This window comes from Quercus lobata, chromosome 4, assembly GCF_001633185.2.
Source record: "Quercus lobata isolate SW786 chromosome 4, ValleyOak3.0 Primary Assembly, whole genome shotgun sequence".
NCBI classification, from domain to species: domain Eukaryota; kingdom Viridiplantae; phylum Streptophyta; class Magnoliopsida; order Fagales; family Fagaceae; genus Quercus; species Quercus lobata.
In genome coordinates, this window is record NC_044907.1 from 23,047,985 (window position 1) to 23,072,958 (window position 24,974).

Below are 24,974 nucleotides of genomic sequence, written 5' to 3' on the forward strand. Positions count from 1 at the left end.
AGTATTTAGCGAATGATTCTATGTACAGTAACTTTCGTTTGGTCAAGTTTTTTCCGTTTGATGAGAGGCCAAAACGGTGCGTTGGCTGAATATCACATATTAAAGGGAGAGGGATGAAAGGAGTAAAGAGAGAGAATGAGAGTCTTCCAAAAGTGAACTCTCTTCGTGTATCTTCTCTGCCTTTTCTCTGTATCTGGACTAGATAGGCTCCCTCAAATCAAATTTCTATCAGAAAAAAAAAAAACACATGCAAGACAATGAGGGAAGAAAGACCGACTACTTTTCCCATTAAGTATCTCTTCTTCTTCTCCTTTTTTTTTTTTTTTCTCTGTTTCTTAAATTTTTTTTTTTTTTTTAAATATCTGTGTTTGTATTTGTTTCCTTGCGGATTTCAATCTTTGATTGTTTGCTAATTTGGGTCTTTTAGGATTATGTTATTGATCTTAAGTGGGTATTTTGGGTGTCTTTTGAGGGAAATTATTACCTAGTACCGGACTACAAGGTCACCAAGCTGACCTTGTAGTCCCAACCAATAAAAACAAGACATGTAAGATGAAAAAGCTGACATCATTTAAATAGTACAACTTGGCAGCACACTCTTGAAATCCCCAACGTTAATTCTCAAAACAATTAAAAAAATGTCCCCAACATTAGTCAACAGTTAACGTTATTAAAAGAATAAAATATACAAAAGGGAGCCAGCCAGCTGTATTCCAATTGAAACTTAGGACAAGGAGAACCTTTTAGGGTTCTCACTCTTGTGAACAAAAGCCACAAGGTCTTCCCCAGTGCCGACAAAAACCAAGTGCACTGTGTGACTGCAAACAAATGTTACTGTGTGTGATTTTTAGTGAAATCAAGTGAAAAGTTCTAGTGTAAAGAGATAAAATCCTGTTCACATAAGCATGGAAGAGCCCAATTTTCAAAGTAATGTAGGTATTTTTTTTTTGTCTTGTTGTGTTTTGTTTCATTTTTTAAAGAACGTATTATGATTTGTTGTGATATGTTAGATCCTAAATAAAATATATAGAAATGTAATTAGGTATGAATTTAATGCTTTTTTTTGTGTGAAAAATTTAATGCTTTGTTGTGATATGTTTGCTCCCAGATAAAATATATAAAAATGTATTGAGGTATGAATTTAATGCTTTTTTTTTTGTGAAAAATTTAATGGTTTGTTGTGATATGTTTGTTCCCAAATAAAATATATTGAGGTATGAATTAAATACTTTGTTGTGATAAGTTTGCTCCCAAATAAAATATGTGTAGTGATGTATGTTTTTTTTTTTTTTTTTGTTATTATATTATGAATTTACGTGTGTGTATATAAATATATATATATATATATATATATGATAGGAATAAATAATATATTCATCTTTATATTGGTAACTATGTCTAATTTCTAATTATATTTGTGCCTAGAAGTGGGGAAGCTTTGTAATCAAGCATACCATAGGCCTTTAAGAACACATAAAAAATTGCACACATAAGATAATTATTGTATTGTAAATTCCTTAATATTTTATTTCTAACGTTTATATTTTTCATAAAAATTATTGTAGTTATTTGCAATTCAAGTGATATTGAAGGAATTGAAGATTGTTTGTTTGTTGGACGACTAGAAAATAGTGATGACAATTTGTTGGATAAGGTGACATATACTAAAAATGAAGCATATAATTTATACAACAATTATGCATTACGAACAGGTTTTAGTATACGGAAAGGAAAGCCTAGATATTTTAATGGGACAAAGAACATAAGGCAACGTGAATTTCTATGTTCTAAGGAGGGGTTTAAAGTAGATGAAGATCCTTGTGAAGAGAAAAACTGGAAGAAACTAGAGACTAGAACTGGCTGTAAAGCATTTATTCATTTCACAGTTGAAAATGATGCATGGAGGGTTACTGCATTTAATCCAGAGCATAATCATGAACTTGCACTATCATCGGAGAGACATTTGTTTAGATCGGGTCGTCGTATTTCAAAACCTAAGGCAGGTTTAATTGATTCTATGGTGAATGCTGGTATAAGTACAAAGAATACTTATTTGTATTTAACAGAAGAAGTTGGAGGGAGTGAGAATGTGGGCTTCACTGAAAAAGATTGTTATAATCATGTGAACACAAAAAAGATGTCTACTATTAGTGCTGGAGATGCTCAAAGCCCATTGAATCATTTTAAGAAAAGGCAGATAGAAGATCCCATGTTTTTTTACACAGTTCAAGTAGATCAAGAAAATCACATGACGAATTTTTTTTGGAGAGATGGGAGATCGAGGGTTGATTATGATTGTTTTAGAGATGTTGTGGTCTTTGACACTACTTACCGCACCAATATATATAATTTGATTTGTGCTCCATTTGTAGGTGTTAATCACCATTGGCAGAATGTAATATTTGGGTGTGCATTTCTTTTGGATGAAACTACTGCTTCTTTCAAATGGTTGTTCAAGTCATTCTTAGACTCAATGGGGAATCGATCTCCAATAAAAAATTTTACTGACCAAGATCAAGCCATGTCAAATGCTATTGAGGAAGTGTTTTCGAACACACATCATCGACTATGTTTGTGGTATATTTCAAAAAATGCACCTTCCTACTTTGGAGAGTTAAATTCTAATTCAGAGTTTCAGTCCTTGTGGAACAAGTGTCAAAAATATTGTGATTCAGAATTGAAATTTCAAAACACATGGGATAAAATGATGCATAAGTTTAATCTTAAAGATCATCACTGGCTTAATATGATGTACAAAATTCGACATAAATGGAGCACTGCATTCACTAAGGATAGCTTCACAGCTAAATTTAAAGCTTCCTCGAGGAGTGAAAGCACAAACCATGTTTTGAATAATATAGCAGATACAACAATAAGCCTCACTAACTTTGTCCTTAAATATGAAAGTGTGTTGGCAGGTATGCGTTCTTCAGAGTTTAATGAAGAATTTCGATGCAAGCAAGGCGCCCCGCAAAGAGCAGTTAAGAAGAGTGGTATTTTGGGTCATGCAGCTCAAGTTTACACATGTAAGATATTTAGATTATTTGAATATAAATTCCTTAATAGTCTTGCAGTAGAGTGGAAGCAAGTTGATTGTCAAGATACAATTGATGTCTTTGAGGTGAAAGAAGAAGATAGTGAAAGAGTACGCATTGTCCACTTTGATCATTTCAATAGCAACATTTCTTGTTCTTGCAAGAAATTTGAGTCATTGGGAATTCTTTGTTGTCATGCGTTGCGGGTCTTCAATTTAAAAAATTTGACTAAAATTCCAAGCCAATACATTTTGAAACGTTGGACAAAGGAGGCTAAGAAAGGGATGATGGCTTATGAACAAGACAATCATTCAAGTGGCAATGCTAAAGAGGCCGAGATAGTGTTGCATAATAGCATGTTACGTATAGCTAATACAATTATATCCAAAAGCCAAGAGGATGATAGCCTTAAAAGCATTTGTCAAAAGATACTATTGGGACTTGATGAAAAAATCGAAAGAGAGTCATCAAAGTTGGGTTCAAATGCAAATTTGGAAGAAAATGAAGTTGTAGAGCATAATATAGTTGATGAAATGCTTGGCTTATCAAATCATGTGTCAGTTTTAAATCCCCCATGTGTGAGATCAAAAGGCTTACGAAAAGATAGACTTAAAGGCCACTTTGAGAAGCGCAAGGCAAAATCGTCTAAGGATGCATCCTCTTCACGTAAGAAATTCTTTTTTTTCTTTATACTAAATATATGTCATATTTTTATTTTTAATAAAAAATTTTATTTACAATTATTATTATGTTTGATTTTTTTAATGTGCAATTTTATAGGAAAAGCAAAAAAACAAGTTTCTAAAGAAAATCCAAATGTGTCATTCGGTGGCTCATACAATCCAGCTATATACCAACCACCAAATCCCTACTCTCATTTAGGATTTACAAGTGATAATGCACACGATCAATCTTACATGTCATGGACAAATCATTCTCAGGTATTCATCATCATTTTATTTACAAATTCAGAATATTTATAACGTGTAATCATAATTTTGGTCATTGATGTAATATCTAAATATGAATTTTGTCTCTATATAGGAAATGAGTTGTGTAAATGTTCCATTTACAACTATGTTGCAAGGTACCAATGTTATAACACAACTTAGTCAGGTAAATTGACAAGATTGATTATTTATTTGAAATGGAATAAAATACCTATCATTTATGTATTAACATGTGTACAAAGTTTTGTTTCGAAATAATGTTTTCTTATATTTTGATCTCTATAGAATCCAACGACTTATATTCCCTCACAAATAAACTTGTTGATGTATAGCTCCAAGCAATCAAATTCCACACATATACAAGAGGTAGATTTGAAAATTCTTGTGATGTGTTTGCATTATCAATTTTATTACTTATTTCTTGTTCCTAAGGATGACTTCCTTTAGACTTTATTCTTAATGTATTCATTTTTTTTTCCATTCAATATGCTAATATGATTTTTATATGTTTCCAAGTGGGAAGACCGAAGATGTCATGCAGCCAAGAATCCTAGGAACTTCACAAATCCGGCACAAATTATTGACTTGGAGCCAAGTGACATTTATCATGACACCAAGTTTCTTTTGTTTGTTATTTTATTTTTGAGGAATACATTTGTTCTCTTTGGATTTATTTTGACTTGTTGCCAAGTGAAAGTTATGTATTAACTATAGTTTTATTGTTAATGGAGATAGGAGTATGGCTTTGGAGTAGAAAACCGTGATTGGAACCGTTTGTATTAACAATAGTTTGCATTATCAATATTACGCTCAAGGTTAAATTCCATTTCACAAAATGGCATGTGTGCAATTGGTGATTTTTTATTTTTTTTGATTGGAACAGTTTGTATTCATTCAACTAAAAATGGAAGACAACAAAGTCCAAATACAAAGCTATAATAGAGCAAAAACAAAAAAAACAGCTTCAAACTGATACAATAAAACATTAAAGTCTTATCCAGTTGAATAAGGTGCTGCACCATAGGGGGTGAAACTCCTTTCCAGACCTGATTAGTGCCGCTGCATTTTGCAAACTGTGCTAGCGCACGAGCAACCTTGTTGCAGTCCCTTTTCAGGTGGTTAATCTTCCAAACAATAAAAAACTTCAAGTTTTCACTAATCCTTTGGATAAGATGGCTCCAAGTTCAGGTTGTGATTACATTATAGTAAAATTGATCTTTTGTTGGCACTTGACAGCTTCTCATATTCCACAAATACAGCCTTCAAGCACCTTTTTTTTTAAGATAACAAACAGAATTTTATTGATGTGTAAGTAAACAAAGTATACAAATTAAAAAGGTCCCAAGCTAGCTGAGTTTGTTCCCGAGAATACATCATGAATAGAAATAAACAACCCCCAAGCTTTTCCCCTATTCCCACCTACTACAAACAGAGGATCATGTGTTCAGGCCGAAAGTTGTGTTCAGGGTCATATGGCTAACGCTCCTTCCAAAATCACCTTTAAGCACCTATGATTCCATGAAAATGGAGATTAGAACTTAAATTTGGCACCAAGTTTTTCCTTCTATTTTCTTTGGAACCGAACAGAGGCTAAGAACTTCATTGATGATTCAGAGCACTATAGACAGAAACGTAAAACAACACTTAATTGAGTAAGAGTGTAACACTTTTTGAGCTTTTGAAAGGAGAAAAAAATATTGTATAGCAATGGAAACAGTGGTTAATTAAGACATTTACAATTAAAAGAGAATCCAGTACTCAAAATCAAAATTAAAAGAATCAATACCTGATGAAGCCAAGAAGCAGAGAGTAGAGCACAGAGGACGAGACAGAGACAGAGACCAAAGGAAAAAAAAAAAAAAAAAAACCCAGAAGCAAAGGCAGGTTTAGACGTCGTGAGGGTGAGAAGGAAAAAAAAAATTGTGAGTGAGAGAGATTCTGAGAGATGCGTGAGCTTGAGTGAGGTGAGACCGTGAGCTTGAGTGGTGAGACCATGAGAGTAAGACAGAGAGGCATGAGAGTGAGACAAAGAGGCGTGAGGGTCTGAGATGAGGCGTGAGAGGGTTAGTTTTAGTTTAGGGTTAGTTTTAAAACCTTGAATGAAATATAAGAAAAAAGCGGGTGGATTGAAATTTGAAATTTGAAATTATGGTGGGCCCGAAAACTTTTGAAACTGGTGATAAAACTCTTGGAAACAGGTGGCTAACGGGAAAGGTAACGGAAAGACCAATATTTCCCATGGGGGAATGGTTGATGAGTTGTACTATTTAAATTATGTCAGCTTTTTCATCTTACATGTCTTGTTTTTATTGGCTAGGACTACAAGGTCAGCTTGGTGACCTTGTAGTCCGGGACCAGGTAAGAATTTCCTGTCTTTTGATAGAGGAAGTCCAGATTTCAAACAAGACTCTAAGAAAGAAGAAGAGAAGGGTAGTAGCTAGTTGCCTCTAACAATAACTTCTCTTTGAGACCAAAACGGTGTCGTGTGGTTGCTAGAGTACTTTAATGACAAACGGTGACGTTTTCTTGTTATATTAGAACAATGTCGTTTCAGGCTTCTTCCTCAACTCAAAAGTTTCCAGTCTTGCTCTGTTTTCTTGAAGAAGGCTCAAGATAATTAAACTCTGTTGTAGTGGTAGTTACAAAGGCTTTAGTGATAGCTGTCATCCCTTGAATTCAGGGAGTTTGTTACGTTAGGGGTTGTTGTAGTTCAGTTATGAGAGAATCTTTAGAAGGGATCTAATCGATTCTGTGATCTATATATAGCTTTGTATAGTGTATGATTTCTTTTGAGCTTAATAATACATTCTTTCTATTCACTGAAATCTCTCTCTCTCTCCCTCTCATCTTTCTTGTTAGTTTTTCTTCCATTGTTAACCACTTGCAAGCTCCAAAATCTTTCATCTTTGGCTTCTTCTTTTTTTCTTCTTTTAACTTTTACCTGGATTTCTAATTTCTAAGGTGAGAAGAGATTGAAAGAGGAATAGAGAAACAGATGATAAAGAAATGGGAATTTGGTTCCATTTTTGGTATTTTTGGCTAACACACAACAGGTATGCTCTCTCTCTCTCTCTCTCTCTCAAATTTCTAGTTTAATTTGGTTATTTTTGTTCAATTTCTCTTAATCCCATGCCATTCTCTCTATTTTTACGAATATATAATCTCTCTCTCTCTCTCTCTCTCTCTCTCTCTCTCTCTCTCTCTCTGTTTGGTTTAAATAATTTTTTTAGGGTGCTAATTAGTTATATTTGATTTGCAGCCCCCAAGCTAAGTTGTGCGATTCAAAAGCAGGGGGCTCATCTTTTGGATATCATCCTTACAAAAGTATGCTTTTGATTTTTGGCAAAAATGTTAGGTTTTTGAATTATTTATTTATTGTGTGTGTAAATATTTAATGCATTGATTCAAGGCATAGCATGCATGATTTGTTTCTTTTAAAAAAATTTAAATAACATCTTTCCTAAGCTCAAAATGGTAGAAGTCTTAGCACAACTAAGTGAACTGATAAATTTTTTTTAATCCAAACTTGCATATTTAATAAAATTGAGTACAAGAGCAATTGTATTTATGTTGTGAGCATTAGATTTTGAGCATAATATGATGAATTTAAGATCTACAAATTTGTGTGGTGCAAGCATGGTTAGTAGAGAGAAGATCACTCTGATTTTGCCCTCCCCTAAAACTTCCTCATTCTCTCTCCACGGCAGTCATGCCGCTAATTGTTGCCACAATTCAGTTTCTCACTTCCTCAATTATTCATTACATGAGTTTGTTTATACTAATTCTTTAATCTTAGTCTTGTTGGGGGGGGGGGGGGGGGTGCCACAATTCAGTTTCTCACTTCCTCAATTATTCATTACATGAGTTTGTTTATACTAATTCTTTAATCTTAGTCTTGTTGGGGGGGGGGGGGTCATATGGTAGATAATCACCTTTTTTAAGGCTTTCATTTATTTGAATAGGTTTGGATCAAGACAAGGGTAAGGTACTAAGTTAGGTTGATCCGGGATAAGTGAGAATCTTATAAGTTTGGGTAATAGAGTGCTATTTGAGTCATTGGCTTTTGTGAAACCAAAAGAATGGGATATTATGTGTGGTTGTAATGAAAATACACATGATATATTATAATACTCTCTCTCAATAAATTACAACTAGTTTCTCAAAATATATATATATATATATTACAACTAAAAATTTCAAAGAGCAATGAAATGCAAGAAAGAATTTACAATGCATGAGGACTAATAATTGGGTTCATAATCTTAGTTTCAATTTTTCTCCGTTGAAATTTGGAGTTCAATTAATGTTCATATATAGCCACCTCAAGCATTATATGACTTAGATCACAATACTTGTATTCTCTTCATTATTATCTTCATTAGACTAAATATTCAATATTAAAATGGGTCATTTCAAACTTGAAATTATATATCAACAATTTGTAAGCCAACAGTTAATATTATAATAGAGCATTGGAGATGTTAAAGACATATTTTATGTAATTGGCTAATCATTTGACAAAATGCATTTTACTTGTAATTGAGTAGATCTAGGATGGGTTTAGTACTTCAAGAAACAAGAGTTCAAGCCAAGTATTAAAGTCATGAAGATTGGACCAAGAAACAAGTGAAGAAAAGCTGTTCATTAAAGCTCGACAGATATCTCAACAGAAACAGTATCTATTGAGATTTAAGAACAAAGCTCGATAGAAGCTAAATCTATTGAGATCTACAAAATCAGAATTTCTAGATTTGATTTTCGGCTCATGCTAACATGTATGTGTAGAGTTTCTTTTCTCACAACCCTAGACATATATAAGGCTTATTTTAAAGGCCATTATATATGGAGAAAATATGCAGAAAGTGACCTAGTGCCTTATTCTCTCTACAAGAAGTTATTACATCTTTTGCCCCTTAGGATTTTGCGACTAAGTGCTTCTTGATCTTCATTGTTGATGAAGTGAAGAACTTTGCAGCCAACAACATCTTAATCAAGTTGCTGGAGTTAGTTACGTACTAAGATCCGTGCATCATTGGTGGCGTTCATATACTAGAGAGTTCAAAGTTTCTGAAGCGGAAGAAGGTTTTTGCTGCAAGTTCATCTACTAGGATTGTAGAGTCTTGGGATAAAGGTTTTGTACTAGATCTGAAATATCTTTTTATTATAGTAGATTGCTTTTTGGGAAGGTTTATTGTCTTATTTGGAAAGGTTTATTATAGTGGATTATCTTATTTACTATTTCGCTGTGCATGATATTGACATGATATTGATGTTTGTTTATTTTGACAAGGTTTATTCATAATAAATCTAATTAACAACTTGGGTTTAAAACTTGTTAATTCTATCAATTGGGGTCTAATTCTCCCAACAGGAGACATAAACTCAAACTTGGATCTTTGAGTTTCTTGGCCATATTTTCATCGAAGACTAAGTTCTTGTCTCTCCTAGAGTTTATTTATGCTCATAATCTTAGACATTGTTCTCTGATTTCTGCTATTTTCCTTTTCCTTTTCTTATGTGTGGGGCTCTTCTTGCACATTAACCATTTAGCTAAGTCTTTATTTTTCCCCTTATTTGTTCCTGCCCTTAAAAACACATGTACACACTTATAAATTTGCAAATTCACTAATTTTAGGTATCCATGTTGTAAAATATTTGGGAATACGTGATGTAATTATAGGTTCAGCAAATTGATTGATTAGATTTATTTTTTTATTTATAAATCATGTTATTTCATCATAAATTCTTTATTATTAATGAGAATATATATTTTTTTATATTTGCAAAATATTTTGTATGGTACAATGAATTCATATAAAACTCAATTTAGCGGCTGAAGAACTCATTAGTTCTTACTAATATAGTTTTACTAATATAGTTGTGTACTTTAACTTTTTGACTTGTAGATAGGACAAGAGGGTAATGGATATTTATTTGATATATAATAGCATTTTGGTGCTTAGATTTGGAAGTGAGTTTTTTTGGGCTTTTTTCACTTTTCACTGGAGAGTGTTGGTAGAGTATATGCTTCCCATGATTTTGTTGTCATACCATATGCTCTACCTAATTTGATATTTTTATGTTCTTTTACAGGCAGGCAAATGTCAATACACGTAGTTGTTGGTGAACCAAATGAGAATATTTGTAAAGTTGTTGGGAATTAGCAAGTGGATTTACTTGTGATGGGGTTTATAGTTTATATTTTTGGAGTGTAATTGTATGTTATTATTAGTCTATTGTTGGAGACTAATGCATAAGGTTGTTATTTATATTGGCAATCCATTTATGCTTTAGAAAGTATTAGAATTGCTAGTTAGTAGGTGTTTATTATTTGATTTAAATCAAACTGGTGATACCTAATAGTTTCTAAGGCCTTGAACTTAGTCCACAGTGTTTATCAAAGTGCTATTATTTATAAATTCACTATTTATCTTGATCTTGATGTTTATGCCCTTTTAAGATATGTTTATCTCACTTAGAGTTAGCTTCCTCATAATGGATTATTACTCTCTTTGTATCTTTTATGTTTTAATTCCTTACATAGTCATGTTGTTTATGTTATATATATATATATATATATATATCTTTTTTCTTTTTTGTTCATCCTGACTTGAAAGTTGATTGAGCCAAGAATATTTTGACATTCACCTATAGAAGAATGAGAAGGTTATGATAATATAGAAGGATTAAATTTTGGGATGGTTTGGTTGCATTTTGATAGGGACATTGGCCAAAGGTGAAGTTTATGGTGGTTAGAGAGAAGGAATTGGGTTTTGTGTTTCTCATTGTAGCTTGCTTTCTTGCTTTGTTGGTTGGTGGCAGGTTTGAGACCTTTGTGGGATACGGCTCAGTTGTGGGAAATGAAGTTGGTTTTGGAAAATTTATATTTATTTTATTGTTGTTTAATGTTTTTGTTTGTTTATCCATTAGTAATTTAGGATAATTATTGTAAATTTAAATGCAGATGTGTATGTTTGATTGATAACTAATGGTTCAATCATGTAACATTGCATGTACAAGAACTATATAAAATGTTTTGCATTTTGATGAATCCTAGATGGGTTTAGGGAACTGTATAGGATTGTACAAGAACTATATAGAATGATTTGCATTTTGATGAATCTTGGATGGGTTTAGGGAACCATAAATAATTGCAATATATAATTGTGTGATTTGTATAAATTTGGGTGCTAAGTGTTATTGGTAGAACATAATCCTCAAATAGACCAAGCACGTGCTGCCAACACTAGTTTAATTATAAGACCTTAAAGATATCACTTTGTCTAGCATGTTGTAAGGCCTCTATTAATCTAAGCAAGAACTCAAACGTAAAGTCTGTATAAGCTCTGTAAGTGTGGGTGACTAGGGTTTCAACTCAACCAAAGCCCATTCTTTTCTACTTTATCCACTAGGCCTAAAATTACTTGTTCTCGTATAACCTCTTTAGGCCCAAATTAACTTAAATTTATTAAACTATGGGCCTCATCCTTTTTTTGTATATGTAAATATGTAATATAAAATGATGGGCTGTTACAATGCTTGAGGAGAAAACATTACCTAAGGCATCAAACAATTTTCTGTGGGCTATTGGGACCTGGATTTGTAACTCAGATGGGCCAAGATCACCACAGCCTCTTTTTAGACAAATCTTGTATTAAAAAAATGACTATAGAGTGCTGAAAGAGCCTAGTGATAATCGTTGCCACCCCATATGATTAGAAATACAACCGATAATAATAAAACTGCAAGGGACACCTGATACACTTTTTATTTATTTATTAAAACCCACTCAGAGACTACTAGCAAAATCCACCACTGCCTTTTAGAGATCAAAAAAATATCCACTCAGATCATCAGATTGAAATGAAAAGCTGTAGTTGCTTATCATTTTTTTTTTTTTTTTAAATTCTAATTGCCATATGCAAGAAACTACAGTAATAAGACTAGAGCCCTGACTAGCGACTATCAGCTAAATTCATTTACTAGGTTACTAACCAAAAGATAGCATCTCCAAAAATATATGAACATTTTCACAAAATTGGGAATCATTCCTAGTGCAAGCACATTAGGACATGACATTGTAGATTTCCCCTTTAGCCAAAAACAGAAGGGAGAAAAGAAGCAGAGTTGTCATTGGTAGTAGATCAAAATGAAATGATCTATGTCTCCATTAAAAATCTCACCTTGTGAGGTTTTTTCTTGTCTCTACACTCAAGGGGGCTGGATTTTTTGAGACATGATTTCAGATGCATTTGTGTCTCAGTCAACGAAGGTGAGGATACTGAAAACTTGGTTCCTCTTCTCTTGTGGTCCAGTGGGTCAAGCCAAAACCGGACATTTGCCTCACCAAACATAACCCTCTTTTTCTTAGCATATTTGTAAGCAGCCACTGCATCAGTTGGGTGTAAGAAAACCACCTGGGCAGCTCCTGTATATGAAGAGACATTTGTCCTGAAGGAATCTACTGTGCCAAATCGACTAAATTTCTTTACCACCTCCTGCATTGATGGCAACTTAAAATCCTTGGGAAACTTTATATGCAAAGATGTAGAAGCAGCAGTTGTGGCGAGTTCTTCCAATTGCTGACCCCTTTGCGACTTATATGATGAATCAGAAGTAACATGTTGATGTCTTTTTAGATTCACCAGTTTCCCTGTCAACAAAGGCGGGGGAGCAGAAAATTTGGTTCCTCTTCTCTTGTGATCCAGTGGGTCGAGCCAAAACCGGACATTTGCTTCACCAAACACAACCCTCTTTTTCTTAGCATATTGGTAAGCAGCCACTGCATCAGTTGGGTGTAAGAAAACCACCTGGGCAGCTCCTGTACAAGAAAATACTTTTGTCCTGGAGGAATCTACTGTGCCAAATCGACTAAATTTTTTTACCAACTCCTGCTTTGATGGCAGCTTAAAATCCTTGGGAAACTTCATATGCAAAGATGTAGAAGCAGCAGTTGTGGTAGGTGCTTCCAATTGCTGATCCCTTTGCGATTTAAATGATGAATCAGAAGTAACATGTTGACATCTTTTTAGACTCACCGGTTTCCCTGTCAACAAAGGCGGGGGAGCTGAAAACTCGGTTTCTATTCTCTTTTGTCCCGGTGGATCAAGCCAAACCCTAATATTTGCCTCACCAAATAAAACCCTCTCTTTGTTAGCATATTGGTAAGCAGCCACTGCATCAGTTGGGCATAAGAAAACCACCTTGGCAGCACTTATATAAGAAAAGATTTTAGTCCTAAGGGAATCTACTATGCCAAATGGACTAAATTTCTCCACCAACTCCCGCTTGGATGGCAGCTCAAAATCCTTGGGAAATTTCAAACGCAAAGAATCAGCAATTGTGTCAAATGCTTCCAACTGACCCCTTTGCAGCTTGAATGATGAATCAGAAGTAACTGGTTTATAGAGTTCGTTTTTCTCCTTGGAGCTGTCTTGAAATGCTACATTGATGCTGGCTTCTTTGTTGGATCTAATGGACATAGCGCCATCAATATCACTAGGAAGCATCTCTATTTTATCAGCAGTAAAATCAGATTGTGATGGGCATTTTTTTGCTGCCAAAATATAATCAACACTAGATATACAGGCCCTTGTATCATTTAGAATATCAACATTTTCTGCAGGCTCCTGAACCTTGCCAATTTCAACAACTTCACCACAATGAGATGCTCCTCCTGAAAGGGAGATGTTGAACTTATTCTGAACCGAGTCCATTAAATTACTATCGCATAAATAGGTCAGTCTCTGGGGCTTAGTGGAAGAGTGGTGTTGCATTTTTAATTTCGCTGGAGAATATGGGAAGCCAGAATTAATTAGTTCCACTTGGAAACCACTACTATGTTTTCTTCTCAGGTACGAATCACTGCCATTTAATGAGAATAAAGGCATAGTCATGCACAACTTGAAAGAAAGATCAGATAACGTAGAGTTTTCCTTGTGTCCAGCTTTATTTTTCTGCAGATATGTGCTAGTTTCAGCATCCGAGGAAAATTGCATAGTTTTGTGTACCTTTAAAGAAAGATAAGAATTAGATGGCTGATCAAGCTTCCTCTTTGGCCCCATACTGTTAACAGGAGCAGCCATGTAAGATAAAGAGGGGCAAAAAATTTCCCCACGACTTTGTTTTCTGTCAACCTTCACACCAGACTCAGTCTTTGTATGCCCAGAATCAGAAAAGTGAGCTTCAGGGCTCTTAGGATGCAAGCATTTTTTAAAGCAGAAGTCAGAAATGTTCAGGAATGACAAACTTCTGAACCTCAAAACGTTATGCTCCACGGTATTCAAGCATTTCCCAACTAGATAAAATGGATCTAGAGCAAGACAATGCAAGTTTACTAGCACCTCGTGAACTGATTGCTCCTTGCTTTGCTTAAGTTGAGTATGTGAAAGTTGGTGCTTATGCAGCGGATTAAACGATTCTGTCAGAAAAGGAACTTTTGAGCTCATTCCATTTGTCACAGCAGCTTCCAAATTCTTTTCCAGTTCCTGAGAGAGTAGCTGAAACTCATCTTCCAGTTCTAAAATATCTGATTCATAAGCAATAGAGTTCTTGTTCTTGTTACCTAGAAAGATATTCAAACAGAAAGAAATTACAAACCAATAAATCTGACAGCTGATTGACGAGAACACAAGACTTCAAGCAAGATAGTTGTAAAGAGTTTTAGGAATGGTAAGTGCCTATAAAAGAAACTCCAGGTTCTCTCTCATCTCATCCTATCTACAAACTTCCAATTTTAAAGAATAATAAAATGTACAAAATAAAGTACCATACTAACTAAATTTTTTTGAGCGTCTTGTGAGTCAGCTTTATCATTGATAGGCTGGTTGCTATAAACTAATGGTATTGATTCTCACACACTCCTTATTGTACATTATTTATTCGTACACATCACCCACTTTTTAAATGGGGAAATCACACATGAAATTATGGACAGTGTGTGCACAGAGTGTATATACCAATCAACTGACTTTAAGTACTGGTCCAACAAATAGGAGCCAAGTACATTAGACAAAGAGATTTAGCTCAACACTCTTGAGTAACTTCTAGCATTGGATAAATAAATAAACAGAGAAACATCAAATCCTAATTTCTAAACATTGAAAAGATGAGTATAAGAGAGCAACCAACAAAAGGGAACAAGAAACTAGTTTGTGAGAGCATACACACACACAGCATTTGCTGACTTTTGACTTTGTTCTAGAGGTTCAACTTTAGCAAGAACACCAACTACCTTTTTAACTGCCCTTTAATGACTAAATTAATAGAAAATAATTTCCAAATTCAGAAAATAAAATGATCAAACTATATCAAGTATCAACAACCATCAAAATTTTAAATTAAATTAAAAACCATATACCCTCAATTGTTGCATAACTGTAAGTAACTAACAAAATAACTACCTCTAAGCTTGGCTGATTTGTACCCGCGAAAAGCCTGAACGAAAGCCATCGCTTCAACCGCTTCAACGAACTCAGCTTTCTCAACCCAGGGCGACACGGCGGCGCTGAACACAAACCCCAACACATCCTCGGCCTTCTTAAACGGCGCCGTTTTCGCAGTCGCAGCATCAGCATTGTTCTCGAAACGACGTCGCGGTGTGGTTTTGCCTTGACAAGGGCACGTGAGCGAAGAGAGGGTCTTCAGACCGTAGAGCCGCAACGCGCGGTGGAGGAGCGCGTGGGGAGCGGAGGGCGCGAGGGAGCGGAAGTTGTCGGGGAAGGAAAGGAGGAGGGAACCGAAGACGTAACGGGGAGGAGGGAATTGAGGGAGGGAGAAGAAGGAAACGAGGACGGAATCGTGGAAAGTACGGAGAACAAGAGCCGGCCAGCATGTTTGAGAGAGTGAGACTCTTACCCATACTATCTCTCCTTTCTCTCTCTTCTTCTGTATCATCTCTTTTCTTCACTACAATTCAGAAACACTTTTTAATTGTTGATATACGCATATATGTGAAAGGAAATTACTGTATTGAATTCTTTTTTCCTATTTTTTATTTTAAAACGTTCCCGCTATTCGGACTTTTGGAGCCGAAAAAAAAACCTTTTAAGAAAAATGGGTGGGGCCCACGTGCGAGCTCCATCCAAGACTATTAAGAAATTTTTAGTAATCTATATATAAAATAATAGGTGAAGTAGAGAGAGTGTGAAATTGAATTCCAAATTAGAATTCTAATTTTGTGTCATGTGTCTAGAATCTGAAATTGAAGTTGAATTTTGCATCATGTGGCTAAATGTATGTGAGCTCGTTCTCATTAAAACCACTTCTATGTATCGGGTTAAGTGAGTTACTGTGCTAATTAAGTTTTTTCTTGATTTTGTAGTCAAACGTGAAAACCAAAGAGATTAATATCGGTGATAAGAACTTGGCTTGAGTACATTGCATAATTTCCAAAAAGATAGCAAAGCCACAGTTTGCACCTTTGTTATAAATTGCTTACAAAGTTTGCATCTTTACATTTGCATTGAGTTTCGGATTAAAGTGCTTTCTTCTTGATTCTGACATTGAGTTTTGTTTACTATTCACTTACAAAGTTTGCATCTTTACATTTGTTATAAATTGCTAATATGTGATTAAATGCACATTATGCCTAAAATTCACTATCCTTATATTTGGCTTTTTGTTCAGGTTTGGCACCTATAAAATGAAGAAAACACTACTGTGGACTGATGGATGATACTTTTTGCAGGCTGCAAAGGAACTTAGTGATCAATGGAATCTCACGCGAATTGGAGAGGACCCGGCTGTAGATGTATGGATGGCAGATGTGAGTCACTATGTTTTTAAAATGTTCAGTGAAGGTAAAGGTTATGAACAATGTAAATTTTCCAGAGAGAGATTTATTATTCTATATTTACGCAAGTTTGGTCGCCTTCTTGGAGTGGATCACTCCACCCTGTCTTTCTACTGAAATTTTTTATTCAGATTGTTACAATTTAATTTGAAATTTTATTTAAATTTTCCTATTGTTGTTACTATCATATATTATCATTCCAATTGTTCAATTAGAATCTGTAATTGGAGTCCAATTTTACTATACACGTGTACCATCTAATTATTTTTAATTTTGCTGTCATGTGCAGAAGCTAATGAGATGAAATTAATAACACATTAAACACTCATGCTTTGGGAATCGGTAGTACCAATCTAAATCCATTGGACCTGTTTCGTGATAATACAACTATGAAGAATGTATAAAAACACGCACAAACTCCTCTCTCTATAAAAAGAGATTGGAGATAATTTTTTTTATCAGCTATGGAACTTCAGAGGTTTTTTCTTCACACAAATGCCCATCATGTTACAAAATGACCTATCGTAAAACTACAAAATGAGTACAACTCTGAGGGTTTTTTTTTTTTTTTTAAATTAAAAATTTTTTAAGCTGCGAAAATTTCAATCATCAATAGAGATTGAAGATTTAAAAGCGTGAATGGATCTTTTGGATAAATATTGTCACTAAGGTTCATATTTCTGTGTAAAATATATATACTGCTAAGTTTTGTTAATGAAATTTTCTGGTTAATAATATGAATTTAGACTTAACTGAGTTTTTTAAATATGAATAAACTCATAATTAATAATATATCCATTCCCGTGCGGTAGCACGGGGCTACATTCTAGTATTGTTTAAGTGTTGTAGATATATATATATAAATTAAAAAGTATTGTAAAAATATATGTTGTAGTATTTAAATAATGAGAATTGTTGTTTAAGTACTGCCCATCACAAGACTGCAGGAATCTCAAATTTCCCATATTCTCTTTTTTATCTCTCTCCAAAAATTTTTTTTTTTTAAGCAGGATTTGGATTTGGGTAGTACCCATTTGGAAAGGGTAAGAATATGGATTTGGATCAAAATCTTTAAATTTGAACTAATATTCACATGTCAAGAGCCTCAAACCAGCAGCAAGTGTGATAAGTAATATTTGATCTTAATCATCACATCTTATATTTAGAAAATTAAAATAACAAACTCACAACTTATGAACAGTAGTAAGGTCCAAGTGCCCTTAGGGCATCTATTGATCATCCATTTTAATAAACTTTTTATGGTGTGCATGTTGTGACCAAGCCTTGAATCCCATTACATAATTGGATAATCAATTCAACTTGGCTTAAAATTTGATAATTGGCAAACCCAGGCTCTAAATTTATACCTACAGTATTTGTCCTGCAAACATGTTCTGTTTGTTGGGGATTTCACCAAATCAAGGAGTAATAATGAAAAAAACAAAATGAACACATCAAGTAATTAGAAATTAGTGATTGACTTGGAGGCATAATTAAATGTTCTCCTTAAACAATATTTTTCCCCATACGCAAATTGCTAAAGGGCTTCTACAAACTTGTCTCCAGGATACAACCAAGTAATTGGGTTCTACAAATAGCAATTTTGAAGAATATGCACAAGATTTCTTGTGTTTCAAGTGAACATAAATCTCTATTTATACCCATTTGTAGTATTTGGTGCGGGGTAATGTTTTAGGATTCTCAAAAATGTTTAAAGATTCCTATGTTTGGTTGCAAATCACACTGGAATCAAATGCCAGGGGAATCTAGATTCCCCCTCAACCCCCTTTCTGTAAGAATGTTGATTCCCTTTAAAACATATGGGTATATAAATTCTCAAGCTTAAAGGAAATTGTACTTTTTATAAATTGAATTTTATCCATTTTTCCTTATCATTTAAGCAATTGAGATAAAATATAAAACAAATCATCAATATTTTTCGGGTAAACTTTTTAGGTCGGGTATGGGTATACCCGATCCATACCCTACCCATGGCCATCCCTAGGTGTGGGTGTTGTGTTGAATATTTTTTTTGTTTTTCTTTTTTTTTTTTTTTTTTTCGGGTGTTGTGTTGAATTTTTAATTGAAAAAAAAAAAAAAAAAAAAAAAAAAAAAAAAAAAAAAAAAAGAAGAAGAAGAAGAAGAAGAAGAAGAAGCAAAAACTAGACCCGAAAATTTGTGCCAAATATGAAATGGGTTGGGTAAAGAAAATGAGTACAAGATTTGAGAAATGGAAAATGAGTTCAAAAAATTAATACACCCTTAATGAGAATCAAATAGGGCCTTAAATTCCTGTTTTAATATTTTTATGCAACACCCCTCATCTCATTGATGTTAAATCTTAGGATATGTTCTAATGGGCTTTTAAATTAGGACAAAATTTAGTTACAAACTTAATTATAGTTAATGGCTCGACTCAATATATTTTTAATGGATGTGAATTTTGATAAATCAATCATTTGATTATATTTTCTTTTTATATTGTCTATGCATGCAAAATTTATAGAAGATTAGAGATAAATAACTATGTCATCAATTAAATATTTAAATTTCAAGTTTTTGTATTATAAAATTATGCAAAAAAACAATTTTATAGATCAAATAGTAAATAACATCTGATTGACACCAAATTTGACATGTGCGTTAAGAATATAAAAAACATGAATTGTTTTAATAAGAGTTGTAGTTTTGTTAGATTTTCAAAATATGTGACTTTGTTAATCTTTTTAATAAGAGTTGTAGCGAAACTTTGTCTTTTAAATTATATGAATATTTTTAGAATCAAATTAATTTATAGGCTAAAATACAATTTAGTCCCTCCAAGTTTATACAATTCTTGAGCAGCTCGTTGGCCAAAGGCCATGAAAAAGGATACGACTTGTGTCCTTTTTTTTCTTTTTCTTTTTTTTGGCATTGGACATGCTAAGATGCGCACACATATCCAGTGCAAAAAGGCAATGAACACAAGCTTCAACCCATGAAAAATTATTTCTTAATTATCAAGTTAAAGGTTTGACTCATTTTCTGAATTAAAGGATCTAGAACAACTATCATTAAATGATGGTTGCATCTTTGTTGGAAAACAAGGCTACATGTGTTCGAGTATTTGTGTTTGTTTTTAGCAGATAACTTATGATCCTTTTGGATTAAATGGGAGTAGAGTAGAGATGAAGTTGGCCCAAAATTAGTCTATTTTTAGCTAATTCTACTCTACTTCCCTCCACTTTCCTCTCCAATCAAATGGGCCTTAGGCATTCTATGAGCTACTAAATTTACACAATGTACTTAACGTGAGTGATTCAGATCAGGTGCAATGGTAATTAATGGCTGAGATTGAAAGTTAAAAAAACAACTTTCAATCTCAACCATTATATAAAATATATTAAAAGAGAGTTAAAAAGTAAAAAAATTTGTGAGAGAAAGTGGGTGAATTACATCAAGTGCTATACCTAAAGTATTACGTCTGATCTCAATCTAGTTCATTTGTTCCCCTTGTGTCCTATGTCCATCAAAGTTTAGGTATTGCACCTGATCTCAATCCAGTTCATTTGTTCCCCTTGTGTCCTGTGTCCATCAGATAAACTTTGAATGACCCCAAGATTACTGCGAAATGACTCACCTACCCTTCAATCCACATCTCATTATTATTCAATTGTAGGCCTTGTCTTTCTTTTGTGGACTTGGTCCACATAATGAGAGAAGACTTCGACTAATCTTGACTTAACTTGACCGTCGGACTCGGCTTGTGAACCAAGCTAGCCATTCTCATCAATTGGGTTTATGATTTTGCTGCCCATATTAGTGATTTTTGGGCTGGTTACATGTGGGCTTAATTCAGCAAACTCCACAAAATGTGGTCATGTAATGGCCTTTATGGGTTGATTTTATGGACCTTGCTTAACTTGATTTCAAGGCCCAAATCTGCGGGATGTTGACTCGAATAGTTTGTGTACTTTTCTATTTGTGTGAGCTGCTCCGGTGGCTTCTTGGGCTGAATTTCATGGGCCAGATTAACATGTAATGGGCCTTGTGTGTTGTCAGTTTGTAATTTTATTTTTCCTCTCCAATCTCATTCGGCTCAATCACATGCAAACGGTAAGCAACTACTTCCTAAAAGTTCACTTGGAAATCACCTATAATCAATGTAGGTTCTAGGATTTTTTTTATTTTTTATTTTATTTTTCCAGCGGGGTGATTTTGAAACTTAAATAAAACAAACTTTAATATAGAGGAAACTTGAATATATCACGTTATTAACAACAACAACAACAACAACAAAAAAACTTGCAAATATTTGAAATTTCACAATTTATTTTTACGAGTTTTCATAGTTTGAAATCATTACATAATAATTTAGTTATCATTATCTATTGCTAAAGTGGGTAGTTGTGTTCTTTTTTTTTTTTTCTTTTTTTTTTTTTTAGTTTTTATAAAATTTTTACTTTTATACAGTTGTCATTATCTATTTGTCATTGTTTTTATAAAAAAAAATTATATAAAATGAATGACAAAACTCAATTCACTAGCACAGTATTAATTATTGACTCACACAACCACACTCATCCATGCATAAATAATACACTAAGTGCCTATTATAGTTATGCACACACATCCACACATACATCACAATTCACACAAATAGCACTATAACAAAAAATTTTAAAAAAAATAATGCACACAATTAGAATCAAACACACACTCAAAGAAAATCCAATTAGATTTTAATTGGATCCTTAATTTTGCGCTACGTGTCCCATTTAATTTTTTATTTTGTACCAAGTGAATTATTGAATGTAAAAATCTAAAGGTCTAAATTCAATTAGATTCTAAATTGAATTGTGGCGAGCAAATTATTGGGTGCAAAAAACTAAAAGTCTAAATCCAATTAAAACGTCTGACTTTTCATTGACTGCACCTCATTGCGCCACGTACCTACACAAATTATTGACACGTCATATTAACAAACACCGAAACATGATGTCTCTTTGTTTGGCCAAATGTACGACACGTTTCCTCTTAAAAAAATTGTACAAAACAATTGTATCTTTCAGTTTTGCTTGTTAAGTTTCACTATCTCCTAACTGGTTGGGATAAGTTACATATTAGAACAATTAAAAAAAAAATGGCAGAGAGATATAAATGTACATATATCAATCGAGATTAGAAAGCATCCATAAGACACAGAGAGAAATTTGATAAGATGCAGAGACAGTTGGAGAGAGAGATCTAAGGAAGCCATCTTCACTATCAGATCGGTCTCCCTCTATCTTCCGATTCCACACAGTTGTCAATAATTTTTTTTTTTTTAATTCTTTCATTGGATTGCAGAATTGCCACACAATACATAACATAAGCACGTTTAGGGCTCATTCAATTACACTGACTATTGTTTGAGAAATCCTCTTCTTTCTCCTCAATCTCATTAAAATGCAGAACTCCCTCTGGTCTTTCACTAATTCGCTTTGTGGTCGATTCAAGCCTTTGCACAACCAAATTATTGTCCAAGCTCCTGCTAGCGTCAGACCCCTTTGGGCGTTTAATAGAATTTAGTTTTAGGTATTTTGGTTGGCTGGTTTTGATTTACCTAATTAGGTTAGATTTGGTTTTAGTTAAGGTTTTGATTTAGTCTCACACTTTATTTGGTTGACCTTACCAGGTCTGTCTTTGTCTATCTTCTTCTAATTTTTAGAGATCTTGTTCTTTTTTTTTTTTTTACAAGATATATTTTTGATGGTGGAATGCTTGAAATGAATAACAGAAACTAGTAGGCTATAATAGTTCTTCATTGCATGAGAGGAGAATAGAGGCAACCCCATTACCCTCAAAGTGTTTGGCAAAGTGCTAAGGTATAATCTATAATCAATTCTATTTTTTATTTTTATTTTTTGGTTATGTGATAACAAAATTATGATTTTAATTATCAAATATAAAAGTTGAATGCTTCTATTAACTATAAATGACGGCTTAGATTGATTTTATTTGTTATGCATTATTTGTTTAAAGGGTAGTGTTTGTAGTTTTTTTTTGGGGGGGGGGGGGAATAGAGAGATATTATTACTAGAAAAAAAGGTCCCTGTTTCCCCATAACTTATAACATTCTACCGTAGTGGTGGCTATCACAATTAGATTGCAAAACCAATTTATTACCAGTGCCGAGTATGAGTAGATGGAATCCACCACCTGTTATATGATTTAAAGTATACTGGGCTGTTCATTTTCTGCAAAATACTGATGTTGTTGGTTTAGGAATTGTTATAAAGGGTAGCTTTGTGCAAATAATTGTAGGTCCTTCTAAAAAATATTAGGGTTGTTAGTTGTGTCCTGATTTGATCTTAATGTTGGCATTTTTTATGTTATTTTTGAAACAGAGTTTAGCAAGTGATCTTTGCTATGCAATCTTCTAACTCCAAATTTCATAGCCACAGACTTTTAGTTGCTGCTATTTTAATATTTTATACTCTGTTGCCAGGATTTCATTAATGGAAATTCAATTTCATTCCAGCCAATCTAAATAGGGTTGTTGTAATGTTAGCTAATTATGCAAGGTGAGGCTATCTTCATTCTCATAATAATAATGATTTTTTTGATTGTTATTGAAAAATTGTATGAATCAAATTATGAATAATTATGGGTTTTTATTTAGTATGTTTGGGATTCAAGCATCTTTATATAGCTGTTTTATTAATTAGCTACTATTAGTTTCACTATATGTGTGTGTGTGTGTGTGTGCGTGTGTGTGTTAAATTGTTAATGATGGCTGGTACAATGACAAAACAATCACATAATGGACTATGCAAATGGTCGAAAATCTATATAGTTGAGGGTATCATGGTGACATTGCTTCTTTGTTTGCTATTGTAACATTGTCATTTTGTAGAACTTTTAAAAGTCAACATGAATGATTATAGTTAGATTCTGAATCAATAGTTCTGAATTTGTTGATGAAAGTTTTATTTGAGTACTTTCAATTTGTCAATGGAATGATTTTTAAGTTTAAAAAAAAAAAAAAAAATTTAATGTAGGATAGTTTATCATCCTAATATGATGCCACTCAATTTTATTTGGTAGTTTATACTTTAGAGCTCATTCATGATAATGTCTTTCTAATCATGACTGAGGTTATGCATTTACAAGTTTCCAATTATTTGAAGTATGTAGTAGTTTCATTCTCAAGGGTTCTTGCTGCATTATATTGAACTGGACCTTTTTGTGTTTTAAAATTAACTTGAACTCTTATTAAAAACATGGTTTTGTATTTACTTTATGTGAAACACCTTAAAGAAGTAAACTTTGACCTTGTGAGAGTGCATTTTTTCTTTAGCACACAGGCTCAAGGATCCTGGGCCAAATAGTTGTAGTTTGGTGGACTGGGCTTAGTTCACCGTAGCTAAAATGGCTGTTTAAGAACCAAGTGGTGCACAAGGCAAACTTCTTACAATACACATAAACTAGCAAACGAGAATATTTGTATTGAATAACAATGAAAGTAGCAAAAGACATGTAAAGTAATCAGGAAATACACAAAACAATTGTTAGGGATCCTCAAATTAATAAGAAATACTTCATTAGTTTTTCTTAATCGTGGATTACAAATGTGCTCATTAAGACATGATACAAAGTTCAAATAAGCTCAAAAATTACAGACTTTGATGGCTATCCAAGCTTCTAAGACTTGCAAAGTTTGAATTCTTTTGAATCCAAGTATGTGCTATAGTAGCTGTTTCTGGGATACTGGGAGATATTTCACTACTTTTTTTGAGTTTTTGACAGAATTTTCTCAACAATTCTGTTGTGGTTTTCTATTACTGAATCCCTTTCAATGTTGGCTACCTTCCCCTTTTATAGTGTCATTTTAGGGTTCAGGATATCATTGATTCCCCCCCTTTGGCTCCCTGGGTACCAGAGCCACTGTTATGTCAGCCACTTTTAATGGCTGGTTCTTTCCCTGTTTCTGATAGTTTTCATCTTTTAGTACTGTTTCTCTAAAAGTCACTTGCTAACTTTCCATTCCGGGGCGTCCTTGGGCAGCTAACCTTCAATCCCTCTTCTTTCAAGGTTTCCCTCTTCTTTCAAGGTTTCTTACTTTTCAGACTTAGCTTTTGGTTGTCTTTCCTTGCTGTGATTTTTCCCAGGTGAGTGGAATTCATTTCTGCTAGGTTGAAGATTTTCCCAGCCACTTCCCCTTATAGTTATTCA

The 24,974-nt window shown here is 33.6% G+C and overlaps 2 protein-coding genes across 2 annotated transcripts; one reads left to right on the top strand and one right to left on the bottom strand.

Annotated features, from left to right (window-relative positions):
- The first annotated feature begins 905 nt into the window (after nucleotides 1-905).
- On the top strand, nucleotides 906-6,586 carry LOC115984857 (protein FAR1-RELATED SEQUENCE 5-like). Its single transcript, XM_031107851.1, has 7 exons — nucleotides 906-936; nucleotides 1,566-3,701; nucleotides 3,816-3,976; nucleotides 4,080-4,151; nucleotides 6,184-6,199; nucleotides 6,303-6,343; nucleotides 6,524-6,586. Exons 1-7 carry the CDS (start codon nucleotides 906-908, stop codon nucleotides 6,584-6,586), a joined length of 2,520 nt encoding a protein of 839 aa, XP_030963711.1.
- Nucleotides 6,587-11,872: 5,286 nt separating this feature from the next.
- Nucleotides 11,873-15,897, bottom strand: LOC115988107. Its single transcript, XM_031111746.1, has 2 exons — nucleotides 15,388-15,897; nucleotides 11,873-14,549 (listed from the first exon to the last, which is right to left on the bottom strand). Exons 1-2 carry the CDS (start codon nucleotides 15,878-15,880, stop codon nucleotides 12,145-12,147), a joined length of 2,898 nt encoding a protein of 965 aa, XP_030967606.1. The 5' UTR covers nucleotides 15,881-15,897; the 3' UTR covers nucleotides 11,873-12,144.
- Nucleotides 15,898-24,974: the final 9,077 nt, after the last annotated feature.

Coding starts and splice junctions, on each gene's coding strand:
- LOC115984857 (XM_031107851.1), top strand. CDS start 906: ATGGAAGAGCCCAATTTTCAAAGTAATGTAG. Junction 3,702..3,815: donor TAAGGATGCATCCTCTTCAC/GTAAGAAATTCT, acceptor GCAATTTTATAG/GAAAAGCAAAAAAACAAGTT. Junction 3,977..4,079: donor CATGGACAAATCATTCTCAG/GTATTCATCATC, acceptor GTCTCTATATAG/GAAATGAGTTGTGTAAATGT.
- LOC115988107 (XM_031111746.1), bottom strand. CDS start 15,880: ATGATACAGAAGAAGAGAGAGAAAGGAGAGATAGTATGGGTAAGAGTC. Junction 14,550..15,387: donor CAAATCAGCCAAGCTTAGAG/GTAGTTATTTTG, acceptor ATATCTTTCTAG/GTAACAAGAACAAGAACTCT.